General features: G+C 37.9%; 1 protein-coding gene across 4 annotated transcripts in view; it reads left to right on the top strand.

Moving 5' to 3' along the window:
- Positions 1–21,162, top strand: part of EEA1 (early endosome antigen 1) — a 71,398-nt gene that overhangs the window by 42,384 nt on the left and 7,852 nt on the right. For all 4 annotated transcript variants that reach the window (XM_416138.8, XM_004937623.5, XM_025154712.3 and 1 more), the window contains 13 exons: positions 216–419; positions 1,462–1,662; positions 3,055–3,168; positions 4,362–4,517; positions 6,201–6,340; positions 6,943–7,273; positions 8,406–8,507; positions 9,936–10,130; positions 10,925–11,107; positions 16,706–16,891; positions 17,349–17,480; positions 19,317–19,502; positions 19,795–20,033. In XM_416138.8, coding sequence (XP_416138.4) covers positions 216–419; positions 1,462–1,662; positions 3,055–3,168; positions 4,362–4,517; positions 6,201–6,340; positions 6,943–7,273; positions 8,406–8,507; positions 9,936–10,130; positions 10,925–11,107; positions 16,706–16,891; positions 17,349–17,480; positions 19,317–19,502; positions 19,795–20,033 — 2,369 coding nt within the window. The remainder of the gene's footprint in view (positions 1–215; positions 420–1,461; positions 1,663–3,054; positions 3,169–4,361; positions 4,518–6,200; positions 6,341–6,942; positions 7,274–8,405; positions 8,508–9,935; positions 10,131–10,924; positions 11,108–16,705; positions 16,892–17,348; positions 17,481–19,316; positions 19,503–19,794; positions 20,034–21,162) is intronic.

The following is a 21,162-nucleotide window of genomic DNA, read 5'->3' as shown; positions in this document are numbered from 1 at the left end:
TAGCCTCACATGACAGTGTATTTCAGGTTTTCATTATTTTCAGTGTTTTCTCTGTAAAATCGGCTTACAGGTCTTTAAAATAACTCAAATAGCTTAATGTGTAAATCTCAAATAGAATATATAGAGGGTGTTTAATAAGTTTATCCAACATTTTATGCATTAGGAGTAACATGTAAGGTTGCTATAATTAAGGAAGCTGTTCTGCGATTTTCTAGAATGATTTGGAGCAAGTACTACGACAGATTGGAGACAAGGACCAAAAAATTCAAAATCTTGAGGCCTTGCTTCAAAAGAGTAAGGAAAATATCTCTCTGCTTGAAAAGGAAAGAGAGGATTTGTATGCGAAAATTCAAGCTGGGGAAGGAGAAACCGCAGTTCTTAACCAGCTACAAGAGAAAAATCACGCACTGCAAATACAGGTAAGAATTCAGAAAACTGTTCCTCTACTCTTTCTCATTATTGTATCTTAATTCTGTTATTCCTCTCTTGTTAAATATGACATTGATTGTTTCTACACTTTGCTGTTTCTTTGATACTATAAAGTTCTTACTTAAATTTCAGAGTATGTGTGTGTTTTGGTGACTTAGAATCATAGAATCACCAAGGTTGGAAAAGACCCACAGGATCACCCAGTCTAACCATCCACCCATCACCAATAGTTCTCACTAAACCATGTCCTTCAACACAATGTCCAAATGTTCCTTGAACACCTCCAGGGTCGGTGACTCCACCACCTCCCTGGCCAGCCCATTCCAGTGCCTGACCACCCTTTCAGAGAAGTAGTATTTCCTAATGTCCAGCCTGAACCTCCCCTGGCGCAGCCTGAAGCCATTCCTTCTAGTCCCATCACTGGTTACGCAAGAGAAGAGGCCGACCCCCAGCTCACTACAACCTCCCTTCAGGTAGTTGTAGAGAGCAATGAGGTCTCCCCTAAGCCTCCACTTCTCCAGACTGAACAATCCCAGCTCCTTCAGCCACTCCTCATAAGGCCTGTGCTCCAGACCCCTCACCAGCTTTGTTGCCCTTCTTTGAACATGCCCCAGGACCTCGATGTCTTTCTTGTAATGAGGTGGACATACCTGCTATCAGCAAAGAGGAGAGAATTGCTAGGTATTTCCTACATACATATACTAACAATGTACCCTTTAAAAAATTGGATGCATATACGTGTTTGTTTCTTTTTAAAAAAGAGGTTTATTTCCTGCTTTGCATACCAAAATTCAGTCTAGTCTGCATCTGTTGTTTCTTCAGTTATTGATTTTTTTACAGTAACACTAAATTGATGAGTCCCTTTTGTTTCCATTTTTAACCGGTATCCTATTGAAACTCTGATATTGTACAATATAGCTTTATTATAATAGTTAAAGTTAGAAGTTTGGGACTGTGATAAGACGCCCTAGACAAAATTTTATGACTTTTTTGGTCATCCTATTACAGTCTTTACCTCCTTTTCCACTACAGGTAACTCAGCTGACAGAGAAGCTGAAGAATCAGTCAGAAAGTCATAAACAAGCCCAAGAGAATTTGCATGAGCAAGTGCAGGAGCAGAAGGCACATCTAAGAGCTGCTCAAGACCGTGTGCTCTCTCTGGAAGCCAATATCACTGAGTTGAGCAGCCAGCTAAATGAAAGTAAAGAGAAAGTATCACAACTTGATGTACAGGTAATGGAACTCTATGCTGCCTGGCAATGATAAATCCTGTTTAGATTTCTGTATTCTCTCTGGAGAATGTACAAAGCAATCTGGGAAAAAATTACATGTTTCTACCTACAGACAAAGGAAGATAAGGCAGATAAACATGCAGAAAATGCAAGTGGATTTAGAATAGGAATAAACAGCAAAGTTGATTTTTGTTTGTTTCTTTATTGGGTGGGTAATTTTTGGCGGTGGTAGTGGGAATTCATAATCAAGTTGGGAAAATCTGTCTTCAAGCATCTTTTGTTGTATTTGTAATGGTTAATGATCCACAAAACTGCTGTTATCACTCCTAGGTTCTGTGCATCAGAGTGAAAGTCTGTCAAGTCATTAAAGATGTTGCTGTTGTCTGGAAATTTCTTGTACTGTTAGCTTTTATCTAAAACAAAACAAAACAAAAGTTGCCTTGTTATTAATTTAATTGAATTAAACAAGGCAATTCCCCACTATAGCCTCAGTGTGGACTTTCCTAAAGTTAAGTGCTGCTTAAGCTAAAACCAGCTAATGGTGTTCAGGTATCACAAAGAATAAACAACACCTTGATCAGAAGTTTAGCAGATATTATTTTCTTAAATTAATACACTTGGAACACTTAGTACTGATGTTGTTTGATGAATACCCCATGTTAAGTAGTGTTACTCAGTTTCTGAGAAGGTCTGGCAACTTCGTTGTTGTTCTGTGATGTTTTTGCTGGACTTTGCTGTAATATCTGGGCTGTTCTTCAGCAAGACTTCAGTGCTAAAACTGAGTAATTTATGGCCAGTTGCAACTGCTTTTTAAGGCAACATGAGCTTCTCTACAGCCTTTGAGAAGTAACGTTTCTGTTACAGATAAAAAATGGCAACGTAGTCAGTGACCCTGGCAATTACCTCTATGCACCAACACCATTAGTAGCTGCTGTATAAATGCAGGTGACTGGATATTTTGGAAGGAGTGAAGGGTTGCTCCCTGAAATGCCATTAGTAACAGTGTAAGATAGCATACACATGGCAGCATATTTTAGTTATTTTTTAATTCTTTTTGCCTCTAAAAATTTTAGAGGACCTCAAACGTTCATTTAGTCTGAAGTTATCAACATATGCACGTGTGTGAACACGTTAAGTCTATTCCATTTTTTTTTTGCTTCTATGTAAAAATATTTCCTTAGAGAAGAATATGAATAGGACTGTTCTTTGATTCTGTTTTTAGCTTGAAGAAGGAACTAACTGTGGTTTAACTTGTTGATTTTTTTCTAAAACTTGAAAATATTTCCCCTTCCCCCCCCCCCCCTTTTTTTTTTTTTACCTTTATTAGTACATGAAAACTGCTAGTGAAGTTTATAATAATAGATATTGTAATTAAGTACGACTTGTCTTTCAGGTAAAAGCAAAAACTGAATTGCTGCTTTCAGCAGAAGCATCAAAAGCTGCTCAAAGAGCAGACCTTCAGAATCATCTGGACACCGCCCAGCATGCACTGCAAGACAAACAACAGGTTATGAGCAACACGCAAACATAAAGTTCCTATGTAACCTAAAAATCTACTTACAAACCTAAGAATAGTCTGATTACAAACTAAGTAAATATGTGACTATGCATTTGGAAATAATCATGTAGGATATTTTAACCATGTGATGTGTTTTCTGTTCTTTTTGCTGTAATCTGGACCATATGGGCATTTTGCAGTGTAAAGAACTTACTTGGAAATCCAGTCCTTGCTGTATGTTCAGCTATGGTTTGTGGTCTAAACTGTGGTATTTGAGTACAGTTCTAACTTGCATGCTATGAAAAAGAAAAGTTTATATAATGCACTGGGTTCAATTGAAAAATGTTAACTTGTATTACAGATTCAGATAAATTCAAAATCAAAAGTCTTTATTCAGAAATAATTATCTGCATGCCAGCTGACAAAAAGACATGAGGGTTGTTGAAATTGCATGTTTTAGTTTGCATTAATCCAACTACAGCATTCCACCAGGTGCTGAATCAAATATTTGCATTACTAGAATCCATGCTGTTGTCATCTTAGGAGAAATATTCAGTGCTTCCTAAGGGCACCAATTTTTAGGTGGGAATGTAATTAATAGCTATAAACATAAGACATCTTCTTGGAACTGTTAATTAAACACATAATTAACTAATAACTAAACAAATCAGCTTGCTTGGAGAGTAAGGAGCTTGGGTGTAACTTAGTGGTTACAAGGCAAACATGTTCGTGTCTCCTATGGAAATGACATTGTTTTTATGTTGAACCAATGATCTGAAATGATCTTTGGTGTGTGGAGAGTTTACTGTCCCCATACTGTAGGCTTTCCTCTTCAGTGGTGCTTCATTCCTGGGAGACATCAAGTTTTCTCTAAGGTTTTGTAGTGTTACATTCTAATTATTGCTGTATTAACTCCAGGATATTGAGCATTTGACGTACAGTTCCTCATCTCTTTATAACTTTAAACACATTTTTTAAACTCTAGCTCATAGCCTGTAAAGTTTGAGAGGGACATGTTTAACAAAGAGAATTTGTTTGTGTTTTTCCCTCTCAATTTCCTGCCTCTCAGATTAAAAAGGAAACATCATTTTCCTTTTTAATTTCACCATATTAGATCACTCAAAGTGTATATTCAAAGGACATTAGTCATTTCTAGAAGCTATTTAGAAGCTAACAACCCTCTTATTTTTATTTTACCTCAGGAGTTAAATAAGGTCAGCGTTCAGTTGGATCAGGTTACGGCTAAGCTGAATGACAAGCAGGAATACTGTGCTCAGCTGGAAGCCAATCTCAAAGACTACAAAGAGCAACATCTTTATTTAGAACAGAAAACCGAAGAGCTAGAGGGACAGCTTAAGGTTTGTATTGAACGTAGTGTCTGAGCATACTTGAGACTGATGTTCACCGCTGCTTGGTGATACTTAATAAAAGGTGTGCTCGGATTACAAGGAAGGATTTATATGAAGTATGACTTCTGTAGGTATTCTTTCTCACTGTGTTCACTGATATACATTTTAATCATATTCTCTTCTTCTGGGCTTGCGTATCACACTGAGGTCCCTTATGCTGCCACTTTCCTTTAGTATACTTCTACCAACCTCTACGTCTGGAAGGTGCTGTGAGAGGGAGCATGATTACTTCCTGAAATTAGAGTCTTCAGGTTTATACACATTCCAAGTAGTGCCAGGGGATGTGTCTTGCATTGGTTAGCGCAAGTTAATACTACCTTTCTGGTTTTATTTACTTCTAAAGCCTTTCAGGCCATATATTTTATATTTTTCTGCTAGTTTGATCTTGCATTTTGCATTCCATTCCTGGGCTTAGCTTTTCTCTTACATCATTAGGTTTACAGAACCTTTAAATGTTTCCCTATACTAACATTTTCAATTATTGGTATGAATTACTCCTAATTATGAATTAGTCCTAATGCTTCAGTGTTTTAAAATTTGAGGTTTACATTTCAGTGCTTTTTCTTGTTAAACATTCTTGAGAGTCAAAATTGCAATACATGAAACTATACAATAGAGAGATCTTAGGAGCATTGCAGAATTTTTTTGTGGTGTTGTGTGTCTGTTTTTTGAAGGAGATGAGCAGTCTGGAGGGTGCTTTTTCTAGCTTATGTGTTTTTCTACCTGCTTTCATTTGTGTTTTTATTTTAAATTCTTTTGTCAAAGTTTTGCAAGTAACCAATAGACTCAAATGCTTAGGAGGAATACACTATTTACTTGCACAGGATTTGATGAGGTCCCTGGTAGCTGAAGTGTGAAACTGAGCAGGGTTGTTGATGCTGTCTACAGGAATGCAATTGTGTGTAAAAGTCTTCATGTCATCACCATTCTTTGTGTTATTGCAGTTGAATGCATGGTATTTAAAAGGAGAAAAAAACACACAATAAACAACAGAAATCCTCAGGAATTTTCTCAGAGGAACTTGACAATTTTGTATTATGACCACTGCATAAAAGCAGAAGTGCCTATGAAACAGCCAGCATGTTGAAGAGTCTAAGCAGTACCTGATTGCTGTATTCTTTATATTCCGTATAAACAAAAAATTCCTTCCAAAAAGAAAACAAAATAAGCCCTCTTTTAGATGAGCACGGGATTTCTTTATAGCTGTAGTTCATGTCTTTGTTATTACAAAGAATGTCAGAGTTGGGGCTCTGTAAATGTGTAGTCGTTTGAAACTGTTGGTAGCTGAGAACCTAGCTCCAAAGCCAAGCACTGTATATGGCTTTTTAAAGATGTGTGTGTTTTATTTATTACTTTGCAGTAAAATGACTGCTTGCCTTTAATATAAAGGTGATTTCGGAATGTTTTACCAAAACAGTTTGCTTTTGGGGGAGTGAAATAATTGCAGGAACTAATTAATGAAGGGCAAGTGGCCAACTTATGAAAGAGATGGATAGTGTGTGAGAATTGTCACTGCTTTCTATAGCAAGGACTTCCCAGTAAATACTGCTGAATGCCTTCTGCTTTTTACTATTATTTTTATTTTCTTGGTTGTGTTCCAATGGCTCAAACTTTTCTATTTTTCTATCTCAGAAACTTGAGGCTGACGTTCTTGATGCTAAAGCAAGCAAAGAACAAGCTCTTCAGGAGTTACAGCAGCAGCGACAGCAATCTACAGAATTAGACCTCCGAATAGCAGAACTGAGTAAACAACTTGAAGCAGAAAGAGAAGCGTATGCGTTCCCTGTGTTGTAGTACTTTATGAAGTCGGACATAGAACTAGAGTGGTTTGGAGTACACTTGAAATTTTGTTCTTCCCTCCTGTAATTTTGTAAAATCATAGATAAAAGTGATGTATTCCCTCTGCTAGGAGATCTGAGTTAGGTCCCAGTGATTTTCTCGCACTTTACCTGCCATACAGACTCCATCTGCCACATCATCTCATGTGAATCACTGGCTGCTGTGATTCAGTGCATTCCAGTTTATTCACTGTGCTTGTCAGTTAAATATCTGAACAGTCTGAAGCACTAATCCATCTTGAAGTATCCATAGCTCTGTATCTTTCAAAGATTAATCTGTGTTTTTTGCATAAGGGGCAAAGGAGTAGTTCCCGTTCACAGTATTTGAGGAAGGAAAAATCCATCTCAAAATAGTGTTCAGAGTTGCTGATATGTCTTCGCTGGAGAGAAAAAACGCCCATGTTCTAAAATAAAAAGGCATTCTTTGAATTAGTTCCACAGTTAATATTCCTTAATAGAGATTTAATGATACAACAGAACCTGTGAAGAACAACTTAAAAAGGATTTTATTTTTCTGTTTGCTTTTCTATTTGCAGTATGTCTAGTGCTAAATCGGATTTACAGAAGAAATCTGAGGCCCTTGAACAAGCAAAACAGCAAATTTCAAAGCAAGAGGAGGAAACTGCCAGCCTCAAAAAAAATCTTGAGAAATCAAGTCAAGATACAAGTAAACAACTCAAGGATTTAGACTGTAAAATGCAAGCAGCAACATCAGAGCTTCAGCAGGTGAAATTAGAGAAGGATACTCTGTTAAAGGACCTCACATCTACCAAAGAGAAGCTTTCAAAAAGTTCTGAATCCTTCAAAAAAAGGAAGGAAGAATTAGAAAAAGAAATAGAGAAAGGAAAAGCAGCTGTAGCAGAAATGGTTAGTAGCTTTGTCCATTACCCATTAAGTTTGAAGTATCTATTGTCTGATATTAAAACAGGTTTCTGACTGAAAATAATGTATATACGATGAGACTGCATGGAAATTAATTAGTGCCACTGTATTGAAGAAAAATGAAGAGAGGCCATTTTAGTCTCCTTTCCGTAGCCTGTTATGTAGAACCTTCCTGTGCACTTGCCTGAACATCCTGGAAAGCTGTGTACTGCACCCAGAATAACATCTTCTGCTGTTTTGGGAGATGCCTAACTTAAGAGTATATGTGAGTAGTAGTACTATTTCAGTTTCAGAGAAGTCTTGTACGTGGCAGTATAGTAACAAATACTTCACCCAAACAGTGTACTGTGGTAAGAAGAATAGACTCTGACTAGCCTTAAAATACACCTTTTTTTCTTCCTCCTTTTGCTTTCTTGGTAATACAGCTGGCAATGGTATCAATAAATATTCAAATATCTTGCATGTCCCCATTTCCCATAACCCACGTGTAGCTACTTTTATTCTACTCTATAAAAAAATAAATCTGCTCCTAGTTAAAAATAACACTTCTTTCTTTCCTCCTTTACCATTTTAAGATAAGCTTTTTTGCTTGCTTTAGTTACTGCTATTTAAATATTTGTTTTTCCTAAAAGCTTGAAGGATTTTCTCCCGAGTTTAGACTTTCCAGATTCTGCTTCTAATCATTGGAAGTCTCGTCACTGACTTAAGTGCTTACAATGTAGTTGTTTGCATCATAATCTTTGTATTTGCTCCTGAGTTTTAGAATGTCAAGAAATTTTGAATCCTGAGAGAGAAATGAGCCCAGTGCTTGCCATAAGAAGAAGGCTGCCAACAGCAGCTTCCACCAAGGAGACTATTCCTAATCAGAAAATCGTTTTGGCTCACAGCTGCCTTAAAGTATGCGTTATCAGCAGTGGTCAGCTTAGATTTCTCACTGTTAATGGCTGGAATTTTTAACTGAAAATGTCCACAACTGAGGAGGAAAGCATTTTCACTGGAAAAAAAAAAAAACAACCACAAACATTCTCTATACAGGCTTTTGTAGCTCTTATGAAAATACCTGGCATTTGGTCTTAGAAGCTTCCAGAAATATTTGCTTGTGTCTTCTGTTTTATAGGAAAAATCTTACCAAGAAGTAAAACAGCAGCTTCAGGTACAGACAGAGTCTGTAGCTAAAGAGAGGAATGAATTGAAAAACTCACTGGAAAAAAAGGAGGGGGTAAGCTGTCTGCCTTTATAGTTTGAAAAATCAAGAAAAGAGTAACAAAGTTGAAAGGTTTAACTTACAATAACAAGTTGAAAGGATTGATTTTCAGTTTCTCATGCTGCGATTGTTGAGGGAAACAGATCTGCAGTTTTCAAACTGTAACCCGTTTGGGCCTCTAAAATAAAGTAATACTAAAAATTTCCTAGATGTATTTTAAAATACCAGTTCTGCTGTTACTTATCTGTGCTCTGCATATCAATTTGGCCCTGCAGTTTCTTCATTGCGGAAGCAGTTATTTTTTTATTACCGTGTCCTCATTTTCTTTCAAACTTCTTGCCTGTAAACAATGGAATTGTTTATGTTATATCCTTAGATCTGTTTTCAACTCAGGCATCACTGTGTTGCCTAATCCATATGTTCCATGTGTGATTTACAGGAAATTTTCGTATATCCCTGAGGATTTATTTGCTTTTGCAAACTTTTATAATTGTCTATGGCTACATTCAGACCAAATGAATTTTGTAAAGATAAGCATTCAGACGAAATCATGTAGTTCAGCTAGTAGGCTGAAGACCAAGTCCATTTTTATGAATTTCTTAACCTAAACTATCACCTTTTCCTTAAAGGAACCAGAAAAGCATAATGAGCAGTGGGTACGTTTTGAACTGTGGTGGATTCTTGCTGCCTGAAAGAGGGTTTGTGGATGCTCAGGTGTAATGCTTAGAGACAGACCTTTCCTCTGTGACTGCTGCTGCTACTGTCTCCTCTTGTTCTGGCAGAAGCACTGCGGTGCTCTATGGCGAGTGCAGGAGGATGAGTTTGGTATCTGCTACAGCTGGCAGCAGGAGAACGCAGATCACTGCTGGCTGGAAACAAAGGCTGCTTGCTTTTAATTTTGAATGGGGAAAAAAGACAAGAGTTGTAGGAGATTGAGAATGAGAGGTTATCTTTGTGGTACAGGTATTCTTAAAATCTAAATCTGTTTGTCAGTGTTCTTTATTATCCAGCTCCAAAGAAGGAGCTAGTAGCAGTGACGCTATGGGACGATCTGGTTCTGTATCCAAGAAATAATGCATCCTTGGAAACTCAGCTACAAATAATCTGCAGATTATTTTAAAAATGTAAGAACAGGTATACTGGCTCATGAGAAAGATATTGCTCAGTACAGAGCAAAACAGCAGATGCATAGAGGAATGAAGAAAAGGGCTTTGTAACCTTTCAGGTTACAACCAGGGGACGCTCCCTGACTTGTAGCAGCCTTTTGGATGAACCAGAGACCATATCTTCAGCTTTAACAACTTTGACTGGTTTTTCATTTGTGAATTTATTTGCTTTTTGAACGGTACAGTTTGTCATACACACAGTTCGATAGGCAGTTGCATGTATAAATAGTGCTTTAAATTAAAATTATATACAGTTATTTAATATTTTTGAATATAGATTTCTAAGCAGTTGTCAATAGAACTTGACTCAACACGAGCGCAAGTACTGGAAATTCAGGGTCTTCTGAAAGAGAAAGAGAACAGTGAGCAGCATCTTCAGGGAAAGCTGAGAGAGATGAAAGAATCTTTTGAGCAGAAGAAAAAGCATAGTGAAACGCTGCAAGCTGAATTAAAAACTGCACTTTTAGAAAAGGTAAGGCTGGCCTCTCATACTCCTTTAAGAAAATGAATATTCACCTATCTGATAAATGCTGCAACTGTTATACTGATGTCTTTGTGATAAACAGCTATTTACTGTAGTCTTGTTCAAAAGGATGAGGTCAGGATGTGGAATAAAGGTCTTCAACAGTCGGTGCTGATATATACAGATTGTGTAGGAGCTGAGTTTCAATACATCGGTAAGAAAGGCTAGATTAAATATTTTTATGTTGCTCCAGGAAGATGCTATGAAGCAAGAGCTGCTGTTTTCCTGTAAAGCAGTAGAAGGTTTTGTGAGAGCAGTTTAGACTAACTCTGCAGTGTTTTGGAATGTCCGTGGCAGTTTAAAACTAACTCTTCTATTATACCGAAAGAATTTCTCTGAGTGACAGTATGAAACTCATAAACCATAGTGGAAGGAGTTCAAATGTCTTCCAACATGAGAAAATGTTGTGTTGCGTGCCATGAGCTGTTAAATGCTGCTCCAGCTTTGGCTGCCCTGTGCTACATGTCCCAACTTGTGCGTTAGTCAGACTGTGGAAACTGTAGGACTTAAAGTATTAGATTTTAGATGTTAGGTCTTATTATGCTTAACTTAATCTTCTGATTTGAATTAAGTGTTGTTAAATTAGTTACAAAATAGTGCTATAAAACTATAAATATTAGATTACTAAATTGCTATTTCGTAAGTGGGAAAAAAAATGTAGTTTTGCAGTAGAAATGTGGTTTATTGAAATGGTTGATTACTGTCTGTAACTTTAACTGGCACTTCCTATGCTTATGTTTCAGGCAGAACTTGAGAATAAACTGCAACAGCAGACTATTCTGTCAGCTCAGGAGCTTAAAGCAGAGAAAGGAAAACTAGCAGACTTACAGAAGACCCATGAAAAAAATAAGGAAAACATGGAAAAGCTGCAGCTGGACCTGTATGGGAAAGAGTCTGAGCTGTTGGCAACCAGGCAAGACCTTAAGGTACTTAGAGACATTTTAATGTTATGTGTGACTTAATAGATCTGTGAATATCCTTTCTGAAGACAAGGAAATAGTGTGAGAACTGTATGGGATAAGAAAAGAAGTCCCTTTCTATATAAAGAATTCAGTGATGCTCAATCCCTTCTTGTGGGCCAGAGAATACAGTGAAACTTATCTCAAGCCAAGTGTATTTGCTAGTCTACCTGAGCTACCCTTCCATTTGTGTAATGGCAATATGAGCTATGGGAGCAAAGTGAAAGATGATTTTTCTATTATTATTTTAAGAGGTTTCCTCATTTTTCTTGTAGCTTTCAACCAATTTAAATAGCATAGCTAATGAGAGCAAAGTTGCTGACAGAACATGAGTAACTGCTGCCTTCAAGATGATCTGTAAAATTTTAGTTTTTAGTCTGTTTCTGTATCCTTGCCTCTTCCATTTCTTCGTGGCTGATCGTAGACTTTCAGAGATGTCAAACTAATAGAAACAGTAGGCTTAGGGACCTGCCTGCAATGCAGATGTCTAAGTGTAGTCCTTCAAGTTTTTGCTGTTCTGAAGTAGAATTTACCTGATTTGGTATTAGAGCGTAATGCCTTCAAAAAGATCTTGTTGGGAATTGAGTCAGTAAGAAAAGGTGTTTCTTTGTTCTTTTTCTTTGTTCCACCCTCCTTCATGTCAGTGATAAACCAGTTAGTCTAAGGCCATACTGTGCTGCAGAGATGTGTGGCTTTGGCTCCTTTCACTTGCAGAACTGAATGGGATTCATTGCCCATCTCTGATGCTGTTGGTTTAGGCTTTTCTGAAGTTCTTGGAGAGCAGTAGGCACTTCTGCAGAACTGGCCATCTCATCCATTTTAGTTGTTGGCTTCTGTTCATGTTAGACAACTGCTTAGATTGAGTAGCTCCCTTTCACCAGTCCCAGTGCAGGCGTTTTAGTTCCATCCTTGAAATATTAAAGACCTTGGAGCCATTCTGGATAGCTTCATGTGAACTGTGGACCTAGCCAAATTCCAGGTTTTGGGTTACTTTAACAAAGAGAGAAATAGCTCCTTTATGTGCCTGTCACTGAATCATTCCCCTGATCATTCTTGTCCTCTGTGGCATTAGAATACCTGCCATGTTTTCCTGCAAGTTAGAGAAGCTTTGTTTTCAGTGCTCCTTGTTTGGATCTTTATGCAATGATATAAAGAGCTTTTTCTGTTTACAAACAAAGTTGGTTTAAACATACCTATGGTTAGTGACTATAGCATGCTACCCTCCTTTCTGAGTTTGTTTCCCACTATAGATCAACATTTGGTAAAGCAGTGACCTATAAATGTATCGAATGTGCTCAACAGATCTTTTTTGTATAATTAATATAATATATAATTAATATATTGCTTATCGCAGAAATGTCTCTGAATAAGTTTTATTAAACCAGCTCGATGATTTGTTGTTTGGACAAATACAAAGTAGGACAGTAGATGTCGCACATGCTTTTACACCTGAGTTGGGATGGTGGTAAGTGACAGATGGAACATCTGTGCAAAAAGGTAAAATAAGGTGACAGGAACGGGTGACTAGCAGTGCCTGTAGTATATAAATAAAGTGACTTGCAACAGGAAAGTAAGTTTGTTAATATGAACAGTCAGGTAACTTGATGTATTGTGGAATATCACTGGAACAGGTTGCCCAAGGAGGCTGTGGATGCCCCATCCCTGGAGGCATTCAAGGCCAGGCTGGATGTGGCTCTGGGCAGCCTGGTCTGGTGGTTGGCGACCCTGCACATAGCAGGGGGGTTGAAACTGGTTGATCATTGTGGTCCTTTTCAACCCAGGCCATTCTATGATTCTGTGATATCTGTGAAACCTAGAGAGCCTCAGGAAGGTTGGTGTCCTCAGCATGGAGGTGATGTACCACTTTGGAGGCTGTTTGCTTGGTTATTTATGTATTTATGCATAATTAGGGCTAGTGCAGTCTTCTTGGCACTGCTTTTGTTTTTGTTTTTTTTTTTTTTTTGCTGTAAAATTTAGAAGAGGGAAAAGGATGATGGGAATATATGCTTAATTGTGGCTGTGCTGTCTCATTGCAATGTTAAATAAAAGCAGTAGCAACTTGTCTTAAAAGGCTGCAAAGAAGGAAGTGTTCAGGAAGGTTTGTTTTGAGAGCTGAGTATGTAAATATCACTCAAGTCAGAAGAACCATATGACAAAATTTCATAGTCTGGTTTTACATCAGGTATCTGTGATTTGTTTAGCTTTAGAGGATTTGCTTAGTTAAGGTAGATTATTTGAGCCACAGCTAGGAATTTCTGGATAGTTTAGAATGAAGGCTGATAGGAGACCTGGGGTTCAGAATGGACTTGATGTTATTAGTAGGCAGTAGCTGAAGCTTTTAAAACTTGTATATGAAGTAACTTTAGGTGACTCATGCAGGATTTTTGGTAGAGATATGAGCTCCCTGCACAACTATGTTTTAGACAGCATGGTTTGAAGCCCAGTGTTGCCCAGCCCAGGCATGGCTAGGCTGTTTTGGAAGATGCTAGCATTGCTAGGCTTGCTTTAGTTTAAAAAAACCTAGAAGGCAAAGCTTAAATGTTCCGAATTTGTGTAGCATCATGCTGTTGGCGAGGCCGGAATTCTTGGATGTGAAGACAGATCAAAAAAGGCTGCAAAGCACACAGGTGGTGTGAGCTGGGTTCCAGGGAGGGGATGGCAGGAGCTGGCTGTACACAGAGCACCATCTGCTGGCTTGTGGCTGGCATGTCACTGCAGGCTGGTGGCTGAGAGCTGCCAGGCTGCCCTGTGGCAGAAAGCAGGGAACGCTCATGTGAAGCTTTGCAGCTGGGGGTGCAGCACTGCAGGAGAGTGCAGCTCCCACACAGCTGTCTAGCTGGAGTGCTGTCAGCACAGAGTGAGGAACAGCCCCTTAAAACTGCAGTTTCTGTTTGAATAACAGAAAATAGTTTATGTAGTTTTAGCCAGATGCAAACTTTGGAGCTGTTAGACTCACAGAGGAAAAGTGAGAAATGTAGGAAATTCTTAAATGAGTGATGCTATGGATACTGTGTGCTGCAAATTTAGTTTAAAGAAGGCACCTTTGATAGCAGTAAATAAACTCGTGTGTTTTTGTCTCTGGAAAAAGAAATTGGGCATGATTTGAGTGCTTGTAAAAGCTGTAGTTTTATATATATTACTAGTTATACTTTATATATATAAATGGGATTCTTTTTTTTTTTTTTTTCTGGAAAAGCCTATTCACAAGAGTTAATGAAAAGGCAGAACTGGTACTTATTCCTTCATTTTGAGTTAGTGCAAACATACTTCGTGTTCTGCTTTCCTGAACTCTGCCAAATCTTCCTCAGTCTTGGCATTAGTGCTTTCTGTAGTCGATCCTGGTTTCTTCTGTGTTCTCAAAAGAATGTTTCTTTGCCTCCAACATTGGCATCGCTGTCTGTGTATCTTCAGTGGATGTTCTGGGAGAGTATCTATGGTGCCAAACCTCCAAAGGTCTGTAAGTCAGGAGACTACACTGCCTACAGTCAGTCTAAGCCTACTGCTGAAGACATGAAGCAACATTAGGTTAACATCTGTGAGCAATTGCGTGCCACTTCTTTGGATGGGGAGGGAGGAGAGGGGCACACAGACTAAACTGGCTCATCTGTGCACCTCCCTTAGATGCAATGAATCCAGGTCATGGGACCCAGCTCTTGGAGTGCAGCAGCCTACGTTGTACAAGATCAGGCTGAGATGACTTCTTAGTTATACCAGCCAAACTAACATCTGTTTTTATTTACAATAATAAATACAGATTGCCTTCTTTTGTTCTGTACATTTTCCTTGCATTTTGTTTTCTTTGTCCTACTAAAGAGCAATCTCATGACTGAGGTTATCTTGTTGGGAGCACACCTATTGTTTTCTGGAAACAATGCCAAAACTGAATAATGAAGGTGAATAGCATCAGATGTTGTGAGAGATGACTTTATGTTAAAGATGTGAGCTCTTCAGCAGCCCAAAAGAATCAGGCTGAACTACAGTCTTGGTGGAGACTGAGCCAGGATAACTGGAATGGTTAGCCGTGTGCCAGATCTCTGCTTGTTTCCAAAGGGTGCTGCGAGGGATTTTCGAGCAAAGCAGAAAGAAAGGCACAGATAAATAGAAGGTGGGTTGTCTGGTGAAGTTATATTAAATGGCGTCCAAGTTAAGGTCAGTAGTGTTATTTCTAACCATAGCACAATTAAAAGTCACTTACTGTATGGGAGCTATAGTATGCTAACGAGTGCTTGAAATTCAGACTCCCTTATATTACAAACTACTGAATTACACAAACATCTGTGTATAGTACTGTGCAAAGTAGGCTGAATGCTGGCAGTGTTCCATCACTAAGTCTGATTTTTCCAGCAAAATGCTTCAGATACTACAAATTAGTGTTAGGAAAGATCAGAAATCAATTTGTATTTTAATGAAAATGGGAGCTGCTAAAGCAGACGTATAATTAAGTTGTTTAAGTTCAGTGGTTTTTAAAAGGAACAGTAGGTACAAGGAGTTTAGTTAGGATTTAAGTAAGAAGAGTATCAGCAAAAATAGGTAATTGTGAAAGAATTTAAATCCTTAGTGGTGCGCTAAAGGTAATAAATGGCTCACTAATAATAAATCTCCCCATCTCATACTGTATCTTCACATCAAATATTTCCAGAAAGTAGCTAGATGGTGGTGGTGTAGAAGATGAGTTTGTTACTTTTCTTTCTTATTGGTTCTTTTTGAAAGAACATGCTTCTACAAGTTAGCTAGTGTATGCCTGAGCCAAAGACATTAAAAAAATAACGTTGAGAACACTAAATTAAGAAGTGCCTGAAAGTTTGACTTTGCTGTGAGCGAATAGAATGAGTCTTGGGTACAAGTTTTAGGTTACTGCTTGGGTTTCTGTGACCCAAATGTAGAGAGACATCCAAGTTTGTTTTCTGTGTAATGAGGAATACTGAATAAGAAATAAGCAAATAAAATTACAGTCTGTAATACATTTTGAATGGAAGATTAAATTTTGTGTTTCAAATGCTGATGAAGCTGATGCTAATAAACGTTTTGTCCCAGTATCAGCACTTCTTAGGTTGTACATTACACTTCAGGGTACTAAAAAAGTTTCTTGACTGTGCTAGTGCTAGCTTCCTTAAGGCACTGGAAAAAAAGAATACTGATTGACTTCTGAAAACTTCACACTATGGCTTCAGTACCACTTAAGTAACAGCTGTATAGAGTTACAGTGTGGTTGTTTTAGCCTGAGAGTAAACTCTGTGTAAACATAGTCAAACTCATTCTCTTTCCATCAGGCAATCACCTTTCCTTCTTTGCACTTTCATATGTTTTCATGTTTTGTCTGTGGAAAGGTGCAAACTGGAGTATGTATGGTAAGGTATTGTTGATGGAAATGTTTCTGGGTAGTTTCTTTTTACTAGGGGTAAACTTGTGACCTAGAAGTTCCTGTAGCTATACTTTGTCAACCTTTGGAGTGAAGCATTACATGATAGGTGACAGTTTTTCCCAGTGGAAAACGATTAGATGAGTGTCAAGTATCTGAAGGTCTTGTACCTGCTGGGTAATCTGCAGAGCTGTCTTTGTAATTAGTCCACAGAAGAAAAACTGGCTCTTGCTCAAGAAGAATTAGTTTCCAGCAGAAATCGAATTGCTAGCAGTAATCAGCAGATTCAGGAACTGAAGAAAGCAAAGTCAACGCTGGAACAGGATGCATCAAAGAAGGAGCAGCAGCTGGGCGAGAAGACCAAAATGTTACAGGATCTTCAGAATGAGAGGGTAAATGTCTCTGTCTTTTGAAATCTTCACACAGACACTCAGACTCTCCCTGCCCTCTCCTCTCTGTTAATTCCTGCTGGATTTCTAAACAAGAGTTATTTTGGGGGCATACTGCTGTTGCAGAGCATAGCAACAGCAATTTTACTGAATCTGTGGTACAAAAACTGCTAACAGACAGTTGAAGTGAATTTGCTCTAAAATAGGCTGTTAATTTGAACAAAGTGGCTAGACATGCAGGAAAACATTATTAGTTTTAAACCTAAAACAATAAATACGCTGCTAATTGTTTGCACTAATTGTGGATAGAGATACAGTTATGTGGCAATTGTTCTCCTACTTGGAGCTTTTGCAATCAGTCGGTTTGGGTTCTAAACTTTTTTCTTCTTTAAGTGAATTTGGAAATCACTTTTCTAGTGCCTTTTTAATGTTTTTTATTTATTTGTTATTTCTCTTCAAGATTTTGAAAGAAAAAGACTTGGCTAATGAAAAATGTAAAACAACAGAGCTCCAGGAAATAAGGAGTAGACTTGAAAAAGAAAGTGCCAAGCTGAGTGAGGAGCTTAGAATCTGCAAGCAAGAATTTGAGAAGGTATATTGAGACAAACTGAGTCTTCATATGGTTGGTTATCTGATAAGAAATATGTGCCTACTCAGTAGATGTTATCTGGAATGGCTTTACAAAGATGGTAAGATTACAGGTAAGGGAACCAGAGTGCAGATTTCACTGAGGTTCCGAGCAATGCAGACTTGATTAGTGATAATCCAGGAGCACCGTTGCCCACTGTTCTTGCCTGGGTGGACACAAAACTTGTGTTAGTTTCAAGGATGGGCAGAATGTGCACAGCCTGCCTCTTTTTCCAATTCACTGTGGATTCATTGTGGATACCCTTGCTTGACTATGCTGAAGCGCAGAAAAGAAAAGATGTCCAAAAGTGTCATGAATATTAATTTTCCCAGATATTCTAGGCACATCTAATACTTCTCAAGTATGTGTTGTAGTGCTTCCAGCTCTCTTGATGTGATGTGGTTTTAAAATTTTCTTGAAGAGTCATACTCTGGAAGAAAAAACAATGTCAGAAGCTTCATAAAAGGCTAACTCTTTTCCAAAATCATGACAGTCAAATGAGCAGTTTAAAGGGTAAAAACCCGGAGGTATCAAATAAATAATTTTTAGTCTTGGGTAAAGCAAACAACTTCTTGCTACGTTCTACACATTTTAGTCTCTTTAGAAGTGAAACTCCTAAAAGTCTATTGGTGTACTTTCCTCATGATACTGTAAGTAATTATATTAATATCTGTTAAATATACAGCATTCAAGTTGTTGCACAAGTATAGGGACTCCACCTACATACTAATATAAAGGAATTAACGTGGTGTCTTAAGTTAAATTTCAGATGTTCTTTTGTTCTCCAGTGTTTAAAAAATGGTCTCTTCAGTTTAGATAGAAATCTGTAATTTGTTACTGTCAAGCAGCCTGTGCCCAGCAATTTCTTGGGTTTGGAGAATGCTTATTATAACTGTCATCTTCATGACTTCATGAAATTTGCTTTAAAAGAGAAAACTTATACATAGTTGTGTACACCAATAGCAGCTTCATGCTTATCTCTTGATCTGTATACTAGGAGTCAGACTAAAGCAGAAATTGTTTCTTATAGTCTTATACTCTAGTTTCCGTCTCTTGCCAGGTAGTGTATAGATGTACTTTTTATAGGACATCCAATTGTCCTCAGGTTTTATTTTCTTGCTGTCTTTGGATTGCTTTTAACTTGTAGTGGAAATATTGATTTATTTCCATAATAAGGCTGACAGTCCCTATTAAGCTATTAGTATCTGCGTGCTTGGCTGTGCAGTTTTAAGGAAAAGGATTCCTATAAATTCAACTATGTATTCTACTTCATGATTTATTTATTTTTTCAAACAGAGAAACAAGCTAATATTTAGAACCAGACACATCAGTATATTTGCTTAAAACTTGGTGTATATACTTATACATTTAAGATGAAGACTAACCAGCTTTTTTCCATCGATGTTGGGTTTTTACTTTGTCATTCTTAGTTTCTAAGCTGATTAGTGCAACCAGAGAACAATGTGAAGTAAATTTTACAACTGACTCTTGAAAACTACAACGGGCATTTCTTTTCAGTGAATTGTAGAAAATAATCCATCACAGCTTCTGCTATCCTAGTAGAAAAAAATAATACATTAAATTCATTTAAAGTAATTGAGCATTGTTAATGTATGTGTAAGCTTAAAATCTTTGACCATGAAAATCACTGACACTTGTGCTGTAAAACCATCCTTTCTTCCAGTGAGAAAATGAAAAAATACTGCTGTGCTCTTACTGGAAAACAGCTAGTGCTTTTGAATTTAAGTCAACAACACTTCCGATGTTGCCACTCTAACTTTGGGCTCTTTATCCTAACAGGAGGTGGCAAATCTCAAAGATGCGAAACAACTACTGATTCAACAGAAATTAGAGCTTCAGGGCAAGATAGATAATATGAATTCAACTCTGGAACAGGAGAAGAAAAACCAACAAGCTGTCAAAGATCAGCTGAAAAAGAGAGAAGAGGAACTGAAGAAAGAATGTGCTGAAATCGAAGCCAAACTGGTTAGTATGGAGAGACTAGAAGACTGTTTTGTGAATGTGCCTTTGGTTTGTTTTGGAACAGAGAGGAAGCAGAGAGTTATAACATTAATTTGTAAATGACAAGATCAGAAATCTTTGAGGCATTTAATAGTGTGGGAAAATTCAGTAGGAGACAATCTTTTTTAAGTTTCATTGGATAAAAGTAATGATTCTAGTATAGTAAAATTTTTTCGCCTCAATTAAATTGAAGGAATATGGAAAAATACTTGGAAGGTTGTTTTTCTTTTTTTTTTTTTGTGTGTGGCTTATTTAGCAATCAGAGGTGAAAGAGAAAGAAGAAGAAAACCGGAAACACGAGGAGAAGGAGACCAAGCTCACCATGCAGGTCACAGCTCTGAATGAAAACCTGGCTACCATGAAGAAAGAGTGGCAAAGCAGTCAGAGACGAGTTAGTGAATTGGAGAAACAGACTGATGATTTACGTGGGGACATTGCTGTCTTGGAAGCAACTGTGCAGAATAATCAGGATGAGAGAAGAGCATTGCTAGAGAGGTAAGGAGGGGTCATGATGATGTGGAAGTGTACTTTAGGAAATGGTTAGCTTTACACCAAAGCTTCTTTCAGTTGATTCAGGATTCTGCATTTAAATCCATGGTTACTGCTTGCACCTGGGCTTGTTAGCTGTGGTTTTTGAGAGTGAAATCTTCTGTTGTTCCTGCCAAAGCATAGCAAGCGTTGTTGTGAGAAAACTGTACTCTTTGTGTTTGATAGGGTGACTATGTTGCAGGAAATCAAGCAGGCTTATCAGACCCTTACTTCACCAGAGCACCATATTTGTGCCTGTGCTTAAAGATTTATGCCAATCCCCAGGAGCCTTTTAAATCTATTGGGTGCCTCTAACTTTAAGGTGTGTAGGTTGTGGCTTCTTATCTCATCTGTTGCATGACCCTCGCAAAGGCTGGCAAGAAGGAGCCTCTCTTAACTGAGAAACCTCCCCTTCTCCATCACTCTGAGGCTCCTCTGTTTTGAATGAATCAGAAGAGATGCACTAGTAATCTTGATAGCTAGACCTGGCTCCTTAGTACCACCTGTAACACAGAATTTGCTCATAGATTTCTCAGTATGTCTACTGCTCATGTTAGAAGACTGATCACGTAATTGGCTTAGACAAACTTTCTAGGATTAACACTAGTCATTATCTTCTTCCTGAAAACCTAAAATCTTCATTTCTCGAGTTATTTTGTAATCTCTTTAGTGCATTTATTAAGAATTATGCAAGCAGAGCTGCTTTCTTTCAGACAGCAGGAGGCCTGCAAGGCAGCAGGAGTTATCTGAAAGCAGAGATTACAATGGTTGCAACATCTGCGAGACTGGAAGCTTTCTCTATGTATTTCCTGAGATGTTTCGTGAAGGCAGAATGGAAAACTTTCATCTCTCCTGTCAAGCTTGTTGATTGGCTTTTGAGCAGTAGGCTTTGGGGAAAAAAATGGGATCAGTTCAAATCAGATTCTTTTTCTTTGACAATTCATACCATACTGAACTCATCCAGTAATCCTTTTGCAGCTTAGTAGCAAAACACGTCTTAAAATCTAACTTTCTACAGTTAGCTGCATTTCAGCTGATGGGAAGTGGCCTTACTAAAAGAAAAGGTTACTTTTCTCCTCTGTTATCTGAGCTGATC

Source organism: Gallus gallus, chromosome 1 (genome assembly GCF_016699485.2).
Source record: "Gallus gallus isolate bGalGal1 chromosome 1, bGalGal1.mat.broiler.GRCg7b, whole genome shotgun sequence".
Lineage (NCBI taxonomy): Eukaryota > Metazoa > Chordata > Aves > Galliformes > Phasianidae > Gallus > Gallus gallus.
This window is presented reverse-complemented; position numbering and strand designations above follow the sequence as displayed.